This window comes from Herpailurus yagouaroundi, unplaced genomic scaffold (genome assembly GCF_014898765.1).
Source record: "Herpailurus yagouaroundi ecotype Mexico unplaced genomic scaffold, PumYag 159, whole genome shotgun sequence".
Lineage (NCBI taxonomy): Eukaryota > Metazoa > Chordata > Mammalia > Carnivora > Felidae > Herpailurus > Herpailurus yagouaroundi.
This window is the reverse complement of record NW_024412400.1, coordinates 15,449,608-15,466,166: the sequence shown is the minus strand read 5'-3', so window position 1 is coordinate 15,466,166 and position 16,559 is coordinate 15,449,608. Positions and strand designations below refer to the sequence as shown.

The window sequence follows — 16,559 nt, the reverse complement described above, 5'->3', positions numbered from 1 at the left end:
GGGTAGAGGAGCACAATGCAGAAGCATGGAGGAATTAAGTCCTGTAGATATCTTTGACCAATGAGAGACAGGAGATTAATTATTCTCACTTCTTCCCCCAGTGGACTCCTTTAATATACAGATTTTTCTCAAGATCTGTCCAGAGACATCCCACATGACAAGTAACTGGCTGTTTCCTAGTGAAGCTCTGGCCAGTTGGGATTACCACCAATCCCAACTGGGATTGGGATTACCACCTCCCATTCCCAATAGACAGCCAGCATTTATGCTCCATTTTCTATGGAACCCAGGGCAAGACAGCAAGTTGTTTACATCTCATGTTTCCCATCTAAGAGTAGAGATAATGGTCCTTCTCAAAAGACCACTAAAAGTATATGATACGATGCCTGAAATAGTAAGTGCTCAAAAAAAATGTTACTTATAAATACAAGATCCATTACCATTTTTGCATTCCTCTCTCACTTTGGTGGAGGAAGATGAAATTGGAGAAGTGTGCATGTGATGTCCCCTCTTTTCTTTAATCTTTACTGTGCTCCTTAAAAACTGTTACTACTACACCTGTGCCACAGAGGCACAAAAGCTCATTTATGCCAGAAAAGGCACTTGTTAAAGGCCATTAAGAAGCTTACAGAGTCTCTGGGGGGACCCCAGGGTCAGCCTCGGGGACTGTACAGTGAGGAACAACACCGCTGGCACAGTTAGCACCACTGACACAGGGCTACGGTCACCAGGATCCCAACATTACAGTCTTCCACCACCACCTCTGCCCTCACTCCAAATGGGACTCTGCCCAGCAGGTGCCCTCTCCCATTTTCACTTGCAAATCTAAGACTTGTTGAGGTTATCTGAGTGATGGAGTCTGAGCCATGTGGTAGTCAATTGCTATAGCAGCAAGGAAGGCTAAGCAAACACTTTTCTGGTGACTGACTTAAGGAGAGGATACTCATAAGGTGGGACATTCTCCAAATATAGAACGTGTGTTCAAAAGTCATCTGGACAGCCAGAAAATATGATAAATATCCACTCTGTATTTGTTTGAGGAATTGTTGCAAACCAAATAAAATAATTATATTTTATATATAATATACATATATATATATGTGCATTATATATAATGCAAATAAAAAAGAAAGGTAGAAAAAGAAAAGAGGAGCTGGGGAGCAATCTACCTATGGAGGGAATTCTTGTAAAGGATATGTTGTGTCCAATAGTCCATGATGCTTGGGCCTGGGGGTGAGCACTAGCCATTTTGGGAGTGGACCTAGTGGCTGCTGCTGGGGTCACAGACATACTGGGATGCCTCAGGCAAAGTGAGCTAAATGCGTTGACTCTGGGTGAACCCATTCCAGCTCTCGGCCAACTTCACAGAGGAACTAAAACTCAAAGTGAACAGAAGCAAATTCCACTTCAGCTCAATGTTATTCATCAACCATGAGTTAGAAATCTTGAAAGAGAACGTTACTTGCTCAACAAATATCTGAAACATTAAGATGATAGGGTTTTTATCCACAGAAGGAAAAGACGTATGAAAAAATGAAAATGAAAATATTGAACCAAGAAAACAAATCACTTCTATCAAGTATATCCATCCATTGTGCCACTAACTAATCTTATCACCCAACATGGAAATTATGGTCTAAAATTATGGTCTATTTTATTTTCTCCTCTGTTACATACACATAAAATAAGTCACCAAGGATTTTAAGTTTTCCTTTGAAATTTATATACTACTTTCCCTTTTTTAAAAGACTTGATCTTTTTAGAGCCGTTTTAGGTCCATAACAAAATTGAAAGAAAGGTATGGAGAATTCCCATATACCCCCTGCCCCCACATCCCCTTTCTCTTTTATTCCCATTAACAGCAGGTCCAAAACAGCTCACACCTGGACTACCACAAAGCCTTACTCCTTTAAGTGCTTTCACTCATTCATTCACTGAACAAATATTCACTGAGCACCTAATATACGCCAAGTCCTCCCTTTCAGAATTTTGCTGTAAAAGAAAAGAGGAAAGTGGGTCAGTAACTGAAGAGAAAGAGAAGGCTTTTTGTTTTAAAGATGGGGGAAATGACAGTATGCTAGCAAATTGGTAGGAATGAGTCAGTGGAAGCAGAGAAATTAATACTGCAGAATCGAGAGGGGAGCATCCTGGAGTGGTGCCCTGCAGGAAATGGAAGACGGAAACAGAGTCACATGAGTGCAGGGCCATTAGAGGGACACAGGAGCAGGTAGGCGGGAAGGCATGGAGGCAGAGCTAGTAGAAGTGCTCTTCTGACGGCTCCTGCTCTCTCGGCAAAGTAGGGCACAGGGGTGCCAGAGCGCTGGGTGCTGGATGTAAGAGCGGAATCACTGGGTTCTACTCCTGAAGCCAAGACTACAGTGTCTGTTAATTAACTTGAGTTTAAATAAAAGAAAACAAAAGTTGAAATTCCTCCCTCTTGCTGTGAATCCGTATCTTAGTCAAACGCCTCATCACACGCTCCAGCACCCACGTTTCCCGTTTCTCCAGGCTCCTGAGGCCCCTGCAGCTCCCTGTGTCTTTCTCCAGGCCTGCTCTGCTGCTCCCCACCGACACAGCAGCAGAGGGTTCACGCCAAACACTCGATTCCATCAAAACACAGATTGTTTCTCCTTAATTCAGTAGCACAGAACTTGAAAATATATATTACTAAGTAGGTGACACCCACAAGCAAGGAAACAAAATTTTATTCGTATGACTAGAGCATAAACAGAAAATAATGAAAATCTTTCATGAATTGTATATGAACAGATTAGGAGGAAAGGCCCTGTTAATTAGAGAAGGTGCCATAAACACGCCTACTTGCCAGTGGCCAACAAGTTGGTGGAAAGCTACTTAGTCAAAAAGCATTCAGTCAAGGGGCGCCTGGGTGGCTCAGTCAGTTGAGCGTCCCACTTCGGCTCAGGTCATGATCTCACAGTTCCTGAGTTCGAGCACATCGGACTCACCTCTATCAGCACAGAGACCCCTTCAGATCCTCTGTCTCCCTCTCTCTTTGCCCCTCCCCCACTTGTGCTCTCTCTCTCTCTCTCTCTCCCTCTCTCTCTCAAAAATGAACATTAAAAAAAAATTCAGTTAAGCCTGTTGTAGTTTAAATTCTGAAACTGATATATATAAAGGCCTAAGAACTTCTAGCTAGCTATTCTTATTTTAATGGTCAAGAAAAACTCTGGTGAAAAATGAAATTTCTTTTAAGAAAATGAAAAATTAGTCACTAATGAATTTTCCCAGTTACTGGATTTTCTACATATTGATAATTATTTTGCTATAAAAATTTCTTTGCCTTCTTATTTCTAATTGATTTGCAGCCAATTATACATGCCCTGTGTGATATGAATTAGGGAGAAGCTGGAAATAATTTTTAATGACTAAAAAAGGAGACTGGTTGACTAATTTATGATTTATCCAGATAATAGAACATAGTGTGGATATAAAACTAAAGGTACAAAAAGAGCATTCATTAACATCCGTGTGTGTGTGTGTGTGTGTGTGTGTGTATGTGTGCGTGTGTATTTGTGTAGAAAAGGATTTAGTATTTGAAATTGCCACACAAAGTTGTTTTTGTGAGTTTTTTCCCACCTTTGGATTAGCAGGATTATGAATGTTCCTGATAGGATTTCTTTTGTTGTTGTTGTTGTTGTTATTTTCTGCAATGAGAATATACTGCTTTTATAATAAGGAAACAATAGAAGAAACTGTAATGAAAAAGTTTTGAACTTTTGGGGGCTTAGAGGCTTTGCTGTTCTTTATTTTGTTTATCTTTCTTTGTCATCCTTTAATTGTTAATTCACTTTTAGTCCATGATACCAGATTTGGCAAAATATCAGATATTTCTGTTTTTATCATAATATACATATACTATTGGTAACCTATCTTTTCACCTAACAGTATACCGTGCATATGCTTTTAGGTCAACAAATTCATTACTATAATACCACTTACCATTATTTACCTAATCAACCTAACCAGCCCCACATTTCACTGTTCAATACCCACACTAGCTGAAAATAACCTAGAAATAAGACATCAAATACACAGGCGAAAGAAGAAAAATTAAAAATAAGTAAAAACGTTTATGTATCTAAAAACAATATAAGCATTTCTGAAAATTACAATAGATTTTAAAAATCAGTGATGAGAAATGTTCATTTAAAGTAAATTCATTATCTGTTTACATTGTCACCACAACCAATTTATTTTCAATCAAATTCTTTGCAAATTACCTGAAACCCAACGGATATAGGAAAGCTCCAGGATTGGTAGGGAGGGTAACCATGGGGAAGGAGGAAGGCAAGAGAAGGCTGACTGGAAAATCTTTTAGGTACATTTACAATTTTAATTTGCTTCATCAGTAAATGAAGTCAGTAAACGAAATGAAGTAAAACCAGCCCGTATGTGGAAAAAATGCATATATTTGAGCTAAAAATGCAGCACTGAAATTACACTTTAAAAAAGGAACTTGGATTCCTCCTAGTCAGACGAATCCATGTGGCTTTCCTAACACATTAGAAAATGTTTAGTATGGGCAGATTTTTGTGTGGAGTATCTAGAAGCCTGAATTGAAGGTTTAGAGCTATTAAGAAAGAAAGAAGAAATTTAAAAGAAAAGACTTAGAATCTTTCATTCTATGAGGAACTGTTAAATGGTGGGTAGTGATCAGCTGCTTTGCATGGTCACTCAAATCCAGAAAGAATTTCAAGTCGTAAGAAAAGGACTTCAATTAGACATAAGAACACTTGGGGTTTTGGCTTTCTGGGTACAGAAAATGTCAAAGCCCAAAACAATGAAAAGAATTTATAAATCACCTTCCTTGGAGACTTTTTCCCCCTTAACCTGTCATGAAGATGGTGAAAAATGAACCAGATAAACACTTGTTAGGTCTCTGCTTCAAGAAAGAACACAAATTAAATGTTCTTTTTCAGGTTTCTCTAATCCTAATGCCTTTATGGTATCTTTTAGGAGGACCATAATGAGAACCAATTAACTGTAAATACAGTGAGGAGTCTGGGCAATTAAACAAATGGATTACATTCATTCACCCAGCGATTACACTCCAGCCATCAAATTATCAAGCGCTGCCTACTTTGAGTCACAAACAGAAATTAGATTCAGACCCAACAGCCTTGAAATTTCTCATTGTACACTGACTGCCATTTGCTTGTCTCTAATGATGTTTAAAAAAAATAGCTAGCATATCGGTTGACATCACACATTTTGTATTTGTAGTCAAGGCAAGTATCACTAGCTTTTAAAATTCAAGTTCATAACTAAATAAAGTAATTATGGTAATTCTGCAAAGAAGGATAATACAATCTCTCAATTATAGTATATAATTATACAAATGCCTTCCTCTAAATATAAAATCGCATAAAAATTTATAGTCTTGCTCCTTCACAAAAGACTGATTTTTAAAAAGTAGTCAAACAACTTCCAAGTAAACTTCAGACAGTCTTTATTCAAGCTAGTAGACACTCTCACAGAAGATTCCTATCTGCTTCTGATTTACATCTCTTACTTTCACATCTATTTTCAAATAATCATTACATCATCAATGTCACATTGCCGTCTTATTTACAAAGTCCAGAACTATAGGGAGGCAGAAAGTCTCTCCGGGTGAGACTGTGAAAAAAAAAAAAAAAATTTTTTTTTCTCACCTCCATCTAACTATGAGGAAAATCTAAAACCAGTTGTCAGGGACTTTTTTAAATTTTATCTTCTTAATGTTTGTTTTATTTTTGAAAGAGAATTTGTGAGCGGGGAAGGGGCAGAGAGAGAGGGAGAACAGATTCAGAAGCAGGCTCCAGGCTCCGAGCTGTCAGCACAGAGCCTGACATAGGGCTCCAACTCGTGAACCGTGAAATCATGACCTGAGCTGAAGCTGGGCGCTTAACTGACTGAGCCACCCAGGCGCCCCTGGGACTTCTTTATAATGACTTCCAACTATTGACATAGAAGACTGTGTCCAGGGCACCTGGGTGGCTCAGTCTGTTAAGCATCCAACTTTTGATTTTTAGCTCAAGTCATTATCTCACAGTTCGTAAGTTTGAGCCCCACATCGAGCTCTGTGCTGATGATGGAACCTGCTTAGGATTCTCTATTTCCCTCTCTCTCTCCACCCCTCCCCTGCTCTCACTCACGCTCTCTGGCTCTCTCAAAATAAATAAATAAACTTAAAAGAAGAAGAAGAAGACTACATCCAGGAAGAGTTGGGAAAACTTTAGATTTGCTCAAAGAACCAAAAGAGGATCAAATATGCTTCTGCCTGGCTTGCACAAAGATTTTGAGGCCACGCTGCAAGTGTACTTCTCATGCATTTAGAGCATTTTCCCTTGTGAGTCAAAGAAGGTGCTGTAGGTATCTTGCCTACTCCCCTTCACCCTTACTTCTTCAGAGCATACTGGCCTGAATTCTAGCAATTTGCATATGTGAGGATTTTTCTTAACCCCCTAGACCTTCTCTGGCAGTGGCACAAAAGACCTGAAGCATCAGTGAATTACCCAGGAACAACCCTTAACAATGGTGGTTATGAGCTACTATAATCACCCCACTCTCTCCTTTTGAGTAGGATCGCTGAGTAATTCATTTAAAATGACCTCCAGTTGCCCAGTGGTGACCTGTCCCAAGAAACTCTTTGTCTGCTGCCTTCCCTTCCTTGTCTCACTTCCCCACTCCTCCACTCTTCTTTCCTAGGACCCCCTCCATAACAAACCACTTGCACATGAACCCTTGTCTCAGAGCGTGCCCTGGAGCAACCTGGACTGAGTCAAGTGAAAGGCGTGTAGCAACAGTAGGCAACTAGAAGGTTTTCATTGAAAGTCTTCTGTACATGCAAGGAAAGCAAAGTTGTAGCTGGGTCTTAAGGAAAATGGAATCTAGGGTCTGGACATTGCTAGAACTTTCCCTCCTGTTCTCTACAAGTGTTGGCCTCTTTCTCTCAGATGGACCTCCACCACGGCCACAAACATGGCCACCAAACATTCCAGGGCCTTTCACATCTCAGCTTCACCTCTTCACTGAGTCCCAGTTGAGCACATTCTCAGGGAAGAATTCTAATTGGATCAGCTTCAATGAAGAGAACCCCCCCCTCCCCGCCCCACTGCCATTTTCCCAACAGGGTCAGGAATGCTGGGAGAGGCCCACCTTATTGGGAGAAGCACCAAGTCTGGGCAGCCCAAATAGGCCAGAGAGGTAAGATCTCCAAAGCCATGGGAATTACTAAACCACTTGGAGCGGTACTTGGAGTGGATTGGGGAAAAGTTTTTTTCCTAAAGAATAAAGCTGTTGCTCCCAGCATAGAAACAGCTGATATTTATTGAATCCCTGCTATACTCAGGATGCTAGTGCTATCTACTAACTCACTCTATTTTTCTACCTACCTATGTATGTATCATCTATCTTTTCAATCCTCACAACAAACTGTTGAAGTGGAAACTATCATTATCGCCACCAGCTCCACCATTTCAGATAAGGAAACTGAAACCCAGAAATAGTACATAACTTGCCCTAATTCAAACAGGAAGGCATAGAGCCAGGATGAAACCCAGGCTGTCCAGCCTAGAGTCTGTACTATGTCATTGGGTCCTAAGACAGGACAGCCCTGCAGGCCAACCAATGCCATCTCACTACTACTGTCACTGCTGCTAGTTGGAGCACGGTTTATGAAATGTATGGATGAAGCAGCCTTTGTTATAAAAATTGAAAAATAAATTTAGAATAAACAAGGTAAGAGGATCTGGGTAGACAGAGAGGCAAATGCTTTACGGAGAATAGATAAGGTTCTCCTGAAACCCTAGAGCACTAAGATGAGATTAAGTAATACACATATATATATAAAATCTTCAAAATTTACCCACCAAATATGTGGATCCTGCAAGTATCCATTTCTGTGAAAAGGAAGTTTTGAAATGGCCAAGTGTAACCAATGTGTATCAAAGTTACCTACAGCTCACATTTTCAAATTGTTACTTTATAATTTTATTATAGGCCATAATAGTGTCACAGATTGACAGTTTATTGCAAAGGCAGCCTGAATTTCAAGACATTGGACTTGTAACTATCACCTTACTGTTTTAGAGAAGAAAATATCTGCCACTTCAAAAGAGGTTTTCTTTTATTGGCACTGTGCTATAGCCTCTCCTAGGATTGTATGGGCATTCTGAAATCCGAGATTAAAAATAAATAATTAAATTTAAGTTTAAAATGTAATAATTGTCAAGAGTATTACTATTAGCTAAATAAGTTATGAAATAAATTGATGTAAAAGGATATATGATTGGTAAGGGATATATGACCATACCGATCCTATATCATAAGAATTATTCATAAGAATAAAACAGGTTGAATGTAGCACTGCAAAATAACTAAAATGTTTCTTTATTTTTAAGTTTATATATTTATTTTGAGAGAGAGAGTATGTGGGACAGGCAGAGAGAGAGAGAGGGGCAGAGAGAGAGAGAATTGAAAGCAGGCTCCACACTGTCTCCACAGAGCCCGACACGGGGCTTGAACTCATGAACCATGAGATCATGACCTGAATGGAAACCAAGAGTTGGACACTTAACCAACTGAGCCAAACAGGCACCCCTAAGATGTTTCGATTCCTTTACCTCTGATAAGATAATTTGGCCTTCATATTTCCCCCTTGTTTAAATTCTCTGACTTCCCCCATAGTTTCCTTTCTCTGTTTACCCTCATCACTGTTTTCTCTTCCTCCCTTCTGACCATTTGATGTCAGCCACTTCCAAGCAAGTCCTGTCATAGTGTCTGTATGGGAGGAAAATATAGGTCACTTTGCATGAACCCTGCATAGTGCATAGACCATGGCACAATCATCACACAGAGAAGTATAATGCCTAGTGCCCACTACCCCACCTTGGGCCCGTTCCTCAAGTTCTGCAGCACTGGTAGGTCCCTGTCCTACCCATGGCTTCTGTACTGTCCCTGGGGACCTTCTCTGTGCACCTGACAGAGGCTCATATAAACACTGTGTGGCTTACTAGTCCTTGATCCTTCTACTCGTGTGTGTGTGTGTCTGTGTGTGTGTGTGTGTGTGTCCCCAAATTAAGTTGAATTCTCCCCATGGGAAAGGACTAAGTTATCTTCTCCTGGCAAGTGCTGGGATATCTATATAAAAAACAGGTGAAGGGATAAACACACATGGCTCCCTTCCTCAGTTTCACTCTGTGGATCTTCTGGAAAACAGTATTTCCATTAAGTAACTGCCATGTGGAGAGATATCCAGTGGCTCTATAATGCCAACAGGAAAATTCCAGGTCCCTCGCTATACCAACATAAATCCCAACCCATCCAAACCACAGCTCCTGCTCTCCCCTAAATATGCTGAGTCTGTTAAGAATTGAACTGAAGGATTTCATTTCACACTCTGGAGATGTACCAATGCTTGAGGTACAGAAAAATGAATTGTATTGTAGTGTATTGTATTGTATGGAGGGAATAAAGGTATTGACAATGCCATGGCAGTGGTGCGGCCCTATTCTACTAATGCCTCATCCTCAGGTATGCGGGGCCAAACCCTGGAGTTAGTGTCTCAGCTATTGGTTTAATGCCTCTTAGCTCCTAATGAGCCCTTCAATAAGCAATGGCATTCCTTTAAGTATTTCTCCTATATAGTGTTAAGCTTTCTCAGCAGATAGTGTTAGAGGAACATTGCAGGTGTAAGAGGCTTCCTGCAATTTCCATCATGGGCCAGGGGTAGGCAGTATAGGCATGACATGATCTAGGGGAGCCCTCTTGAAATGCCACTCTATCACAGGCACATAAACAAAAGGCCACCTGGACCAGATTCAAAAGGCCCTCGCCTAGAGTCAACACCCACTGTCAGATACGTGAGGCCATCTTGGACCTTCTGGACAAGACATCCACATAAGTGAGCCCAATGGAACCAACAGAGGAACTGCATAGAACACCCACACAAACTGTTGTTAAGCAATTACATTTTGGGAGGATTTGTTCTGTAACAGTAGATAACCAAAATATACATTTTCCCATCATCAAATAATTCATCTAATTCCTTCATTATCCAACAAATGAAGTTGTGTTTAAGTACAGGAGGGCATTTCTTTTGGTCAAACCACCTTTCCCCTTCAGAAAAACATATTACAGTAAGACATCGGGCCATCCTGTAATCCCTCTCACATCTACTTTCAATAGGAAATGTGGAATATTCTACATAACTTGGATATCAAGTGTTTAAAATGACAAACTAGAAAAATAATTCAGGCACACATAGGTAAAGAAGTTCATTGTATTGTTTACAGACCTGTGTATACTTGTAAAAATAAAGACCGAAGATACGGGATTTGGAATGACTAGTTGATGAAGGAGCAAGGACTTCCACTGACAAAATCAATCATCAGAGAACTCCCTTTCTTGCTTTTGGTGCTGCTGGGGAGTTCAGAACAAATTAGACCCTCAAAAATCCATAATATACATCTCCTTATGCATCTACATTCAAACTCCTAATCTAGGCCACGCCAGTGTTTCACATTGCCACAGACATACAACATGCGAACTAGCCGTATCCTAACTGGATACTCTTAAGGTATCGTTTTCCATTTACACATTTCCTGCGATGTCAATGGAATCAAAGACACTAATATACAAAGGCATAAATGTTCTTGATTTGCATTTTTTTTTTCTTTTCTAGAAACTCCATAACTATTCAGTTAGGATTCAGAATGTCTCTGGATATTAAATCTGTCATCAGTATTCAAGACTCATCTAAAATTGTTTAAAAGTGTTGAGTGATGAGAAAACAACCGTGGAAGTTAGAAAAAAAATGTAAAACAAGAATTTTTAATATTCAGTTCAGAGTAAAACCTGGCAAATACTACATGCGTGATGAGGGCTAACTGCCAGGTATACATTCTAGTGGACAAATCACAACATTCCTAAAGCGGCCATGAGTCGTGTACGGTATCTCTCCTTCCTGCCAAATGAGTTCAGTCTACCGGTGGCTGACCAGTTATCAAGCAGCACAGCAGAGTGCTTAGGAACACACATTCCTGCAGTCAGGCTGTCTGAACTTAAATTCAGGCTTTTCCACTTCCTGGCTGTGATGTTGGGCAGGATCATTCAACTTCCCCAGCGATTACTTAAGATCGTCACTTTATGTTAAAGGAGGCTGGAAGATTAAATAACTTAATATTTACAGAGCCTTACAACAGTGCCTGTCACTTAGTAAATTCCATTCAAGTGTTAGATAAGTAAAAATAAGTAAAAATATGTAGTTGGCGACACAATGCTAAACACTATGGAGTGGAACACCATTATTAGTGCTCTCTGGTAGTTTCTATTCAGTAGCTTCCATTTAAATTAATGAGACCTTGTGACCTACTCCATTGAGTCTTAAGATGTATTTAGAGTTTTATTTGTATAATTAAATCCTGAATTGGATCAAAATTCACTCCTACCTTAACTAAGCAGATAACAAAATAGTCCTCTCTCTCTCTCTCTCTCTCTCTCTCTCTCTCTCATGTGTGTGTGTGTATTTATAGAGTCTTGGAGGGTCTGTGGGCAGAAAAGAGTGATATTATTCAGGTATATCTTATCCTGCTAGGGCACAGAGAAGCCATTAACAAAAGCAATTACAGGTAAAAGTATCCCCACAACTCACCTGCTCAAGGTCCCACTATGGAAAATTCTGTTCCTCCAGGTTCCCTGTCTTTGCATGCTAAACACACACTCCTTCCCTCTCACACTCCTCAGCTGCTTGGGCCTGGCTGCTAGAAAAATCCCGGCCTCTCCTAGCAACCAAAGCATCCATTCAGGGAGCAAATATAGAGACAGGGAGGGAAAAGGAGCTATAAATAAATACAGCATAAGTAATTCTTCCCTATTGTGATTATTACGAAATGAATCCGATTCTTAGACACAATACAATATACATATTCAAATGAACACCATCCTTTCAAATTTTAGAGTAACGGTTCCAAGCACTCAATGTATACCACCTCACTTAATCTGATGATAAGCACTAGAAGGTAAGTAATAATCCTAGATTACAGATGAGGAAACTGAGGCACAGAGAAGTTCAATAATTTATAACTCTTTTAACAGCAGACCCAGGACTTAAACCCAGGCAGTCTGATTCGAGAGCCTAAGATCTTAATAATGGCCCTACCAACCTGCCTTTCTACATTGTCTTTCCAAGTATGCTCTTATTTTTTAAAATTCCTCTTTAGCAATTTCCCTCAGGACCAATTTATCAGTTATAGAAGAATACTCGTCTCAATAATTTACAATCATTCTACATTTTTTTAATGATAATATCCTAGCAATCCCATTGTTTACTGTTCCAGAAACTATACAAGATATACGGATAAATAAATAGAAAACAATACAACGGACCCTGGCATTAAGGTACTCACTGTTTCAAACTAAAAATGTTCTCTTTATGATGGGGGGTGGGAGGGAGGGGAAGGTAGATGATGGGCATTGAAGAGGGCATCTTTCGGGATGAGCACTGGGTGTTGTCTGGAAACCAATTTGACAATAAATTTCATATATTAAAAAATAATAATAAAAAAATAAAAATGTTCCCTTTAGCCTTCACGAAGGCAAAAGTCAGAAAAATTCAAAGATGTGTTTCCTAATAATAGGAATATTATTCAGCCATTAAAAGGAAGGAAATCCTGCCATTTGCAACAACTGAATGAACAAAGAGGATATTGTGCTAAGTAAAACCAGACAGACAAGAACCAAAAAAAAAAAAAACAAAAAACAAAACAACGCGGCGGGTAAAAGGGTGACCCCCCCGGGCGGGGGGGGGGGGCGAGATGGGGAGATACATGTCAAAGGGTACAAACTTTCAGTTCTAAGAAGAATGAGTTCTGAGACTCTGAAGTACCACATGGTGCCTGTGATTAATAAGATGGTATTGTTTGCTTGGAAGTTGCTAAGAGTAGACCTTGAGCATTCTAACGAGAACACAACAGAAACACAGTTTAACTATTAGATGGATGTGTTAATGATCCTGATCTTAATAATCATCCCACAACATATACGTAAAGCCAATCACTGTGCTGTATGCTTTAAATATATACAACTCTATTGGTCAATTTTTCCCAATTACTTAATAAAGTTTTAAAAAAGACATTTTCAGACAAACCCAAAACAGGATGACTTATTTTCATTTTAATAATTCAAAATATTTATTAGGATTCTATCAGTCTACTCCCCCAGGCCCCAAGGAAACAACAGTGAACAAAAGAGACAACAGCCCTACTGTCATGGATTTCATGTAGTGGGAGAGACTGATTAAAATAATAATAACAATTAAAATTAAACTAATTAAACTAATAACATAATGTCAGATAGAAGCAGGTGCTGTGAAAATATAAAGCAAAATAAAGGGACTCCTTCAGAGTCTGAAGGAGGCTGCCGTTTGGGATTGGTGATCAGGAAAACCTCTCTACAGAAGTAACATTTAAGCAGATACCAGAAGTAAGGAAGTAAGCTCTGTAGCTACCTGGAGAAACAGAAACCGTGTAGGAGCATTTTGAAGATCTGAAGGAACAGCAAAGTGGGAGAGTGATAGAAGATTAAAATTTTGGTAAAGTGGAAAGGAGCAGTTTTCTTTTTGTTTCAAGTACTGTTCATAACTATGCAAATACTAGATCATTCATACAGTAAATACTTCTTGTGAGCCTATAAAATACCAGACTCTGGGCTCAGTGCTGGGGATAGCGGTGAACAAAATCACCCAGGTCTATCACAAAATAAATGAAAAGTTCAACCATATGAAGGCAAAGTGCATGGAGTATGTAGACCAGGGGAAACCTGCTCTGGCTGGGGTTAGGGGGTGGGGGTGGTTACCTAAGGAGACTACATTCCAGCTGAGTCGTGGAGGATGAGAAATAATTAACCAGATGGCCAGTGGAAAAAAGAGTATTCCAGGCAGTGGGAGCAGCATTTGCTAAAGCCCTGTGGTCAGTGGGAACACATAGGCAACAGCTAGAGATCCACCAAGTGAGGTCCAGGCTAAAGTAAAGCTGATGACTTGGCAGAGGCTACAGTGTGCAGGGTCGTGGGCTTGTGGTCATACTGAGGACTTGGCCTTTAAATCATGGGCAACTGGAAGCTACTGAAGTGTTTTAAGCCATTTAAGAGTTTCAGAGTTCTGGGTACATTACAGCATTTTTAAGAATGAAAGAGGTGCAGTCAATAGTTGGGTGTGCTTTACTTTGTCTCTGCTTGCCCAGGTTTACATACAGGTTTATTTTGATCCATCCAATGGAAACGTCCCCAGCATTCTCTTAAATTATCTAATGTTATAATGTTAGTGAAATTAGGCTAAGCAATAAAGTCTGAAAGAATTCCCATTCCAAGAGCAGTCAAAGTTTTCTGTTTACATTAGCTCACACTTGCTTATCATCCAGAAGTCCCAAACAAGTGTTGCATGAAGAACGAGCCTAAAATGTTTCTCAGAGCTTCAAACTCTAACATCTGCTCTGAAAATGCAATTGAAGATAGGATGCAGTCTTGGACTCTGGAACTGAAGTAAGACATACAGATACATATCGGAACCAAAGACCATATTTGGGGATTATTTTCCACGAGAAGGATAACAATGACCCTGCCTCATGATGAATCAAATCAGAGGAAGGAAAGGGGCTTTTATTGACCTTGTGTTCCAGCACAATCAGTCCAGTGTGCACAAACCATTTATCTAGCAGCTGACATACAGCATAAAGAATGCTCTGAGGCACCTCCTACCAGAGTTGATAAACAGAACTTTCTTCCATTAAATCTGAGGTAATATCTGAGGTAATATCTGAGGAAGCAAAGGCAAAAGGAAAGGGCAAACACCAGGGGCACATCAGACTCGTGGAACTCTCAGGACCCTGCAGGGCAGGGACAGACATCCCCCGTCCACGTTAATAGGCTCAGAGAAGCTCAGGATTGCACAAAGATTACAGAATTTGGAGGGAAACACTCTGGGGATGGCTAAAGAGACAATTCTTTAAAAGGCAGGGAGGTATGAGACTCAGAGCAGGGACCATAAAATATATCTGCTTTATTTCTGTCCAGTTCACAAATGCAGAAAATGAGGATATGGAAAATTCAAAAGGAATTGCACATGTCAAGCAATTTATTAAGAGACGTCTTAACTTTGGAACAATTACAACTTGAGAGAATAGTGGCCAGCAGTATCAGAACCCTGGCCAGAACGCTCACACTTTTCTGAACGTTTCTGTAGGAAAGGACTTTTTCAAATCAGACTGTTACTTACAGAGAATTTCCACCCTCCCTTGAGAAGATTTATTCTGAATTGTATCCCCAGGAATCAATTGCACAACAACAGACTAGATTAAAAAAAGAAGATGGAAGTGTCTTGATTGCTTGACCTGTTGAATAAGATTTAAGACTATTTCCCTGAATCTGTTAGGTCTATGGATGACTTTATCTATTTATTAATTTCAAAAGATTCATGAACAAATGATATGTGATCAACAAAAGAAAATTCTTACTTCCTAATAAATTAAAGAATGGTAAAGGAACCCTCGAAGCACATTAAATAAGTTACAAGGGTCTTAATTCATCAAAATATAAACATTCATTTCCCCAAAAGGCAAACAGCTTTATAAACATATGTCTAAGTATATATATATGTCATCATTTATTCATTCACATAATAAACTTTATTCAGCACCCATTAGTAGCTAGATGCTGGGATATGTATTAGGACACAAAAAACCTTTCTCCTGCCTTTGGATGTTTACAGGCAAAGAGGAAAAAACATTCATTTTTCAAGTAAGTGCAATACAATATTCCAAGTGTCATGATGAGTAGCAAGTCTACTAGGTCATTCACAGATTCATAAACAAAAATTGCACACCCACTATATGCCAATGATCATTTGGATTTACAAATAATAAAAGCAGTCCCCGTGAGGGGCAGAGTCACCTTAGAGGAAAGATAATTTTTTGTTGTTGTTTCAAATGTACATAATGATGTATAACTGTGTACATGTGTATTATCTGGGTAATTGAGCTGAACATTAAATAAGCTTCTTTTCCTAAAGGCATCTTTCCTTTGCAAGCTATGACATGAAACTAAAGCCTAAATCAGTTAAGTATGATGTTTGAGAACCATAAAATAATTGTCCTTACCAGGAATACAGGATTGTTCCAACAACAGATGTTAGTTTACTGTTTTCTTGTTTTTGCTTTGCCAGCCCAAAGTCAGCTATAATTCACAAAAAAAAAAAAAAAAGCAATGTTATTATACTTTCCCTAAATTATCACGGTTTCTTAGCTTTTGGCATTCTGTACAATAACTATTAAAGTTCACAACAGAAAGCTTTTTTATAACCTTCTGTCAAAATGCCCCATGTGTCAATCTTCCACACCACTCTCAGCTTTAATTAATAACATACATACAATAGGTCATTGCACTATATACTTTGTTTTCTTTTTAATTTTTTAAAGTTTATTGATTTATTTTGAGAGAGAGAAAAAGTACACGTGGGGAGGCCAGAGAAAGGGGGAGAGAGAGAATCCCAAACAGGATCCAATCTG

General features: G+C 39.3%; 1 protein-coding gene across 17 annotated transcripts in view; it reads right to left on the bottom strand.

Moving 5' to 3' along the window:
• Positions 1-16,559, bottom strand: part of NEK10 (NIMA related kinase 10) — a 230,833-nt gene that overhangs the window by 120,681 nt on the left and 93,593 nt on the right. For 15 of the 17 annotated variants that reach the window (XM_040480008.1, XM_040480012.1, XM_040480014.1 and 12 more), the window contains one exon: positions 16,152-16,227. In XM_040480008.1, the coding sequence (XP_040335942.1) occupies positions 16,152-16,227 (76 nt within the window). Of the gene's footprint in view, positions 1-11,653; positions 11,944-13,482; positions 13,508-16,151; positions 16,228-16,559 lie in introns of those variants that run through there. The other 2 variants (XM_040480025.1, XM_040480026.1) reach the window with 2 other exon arrangements.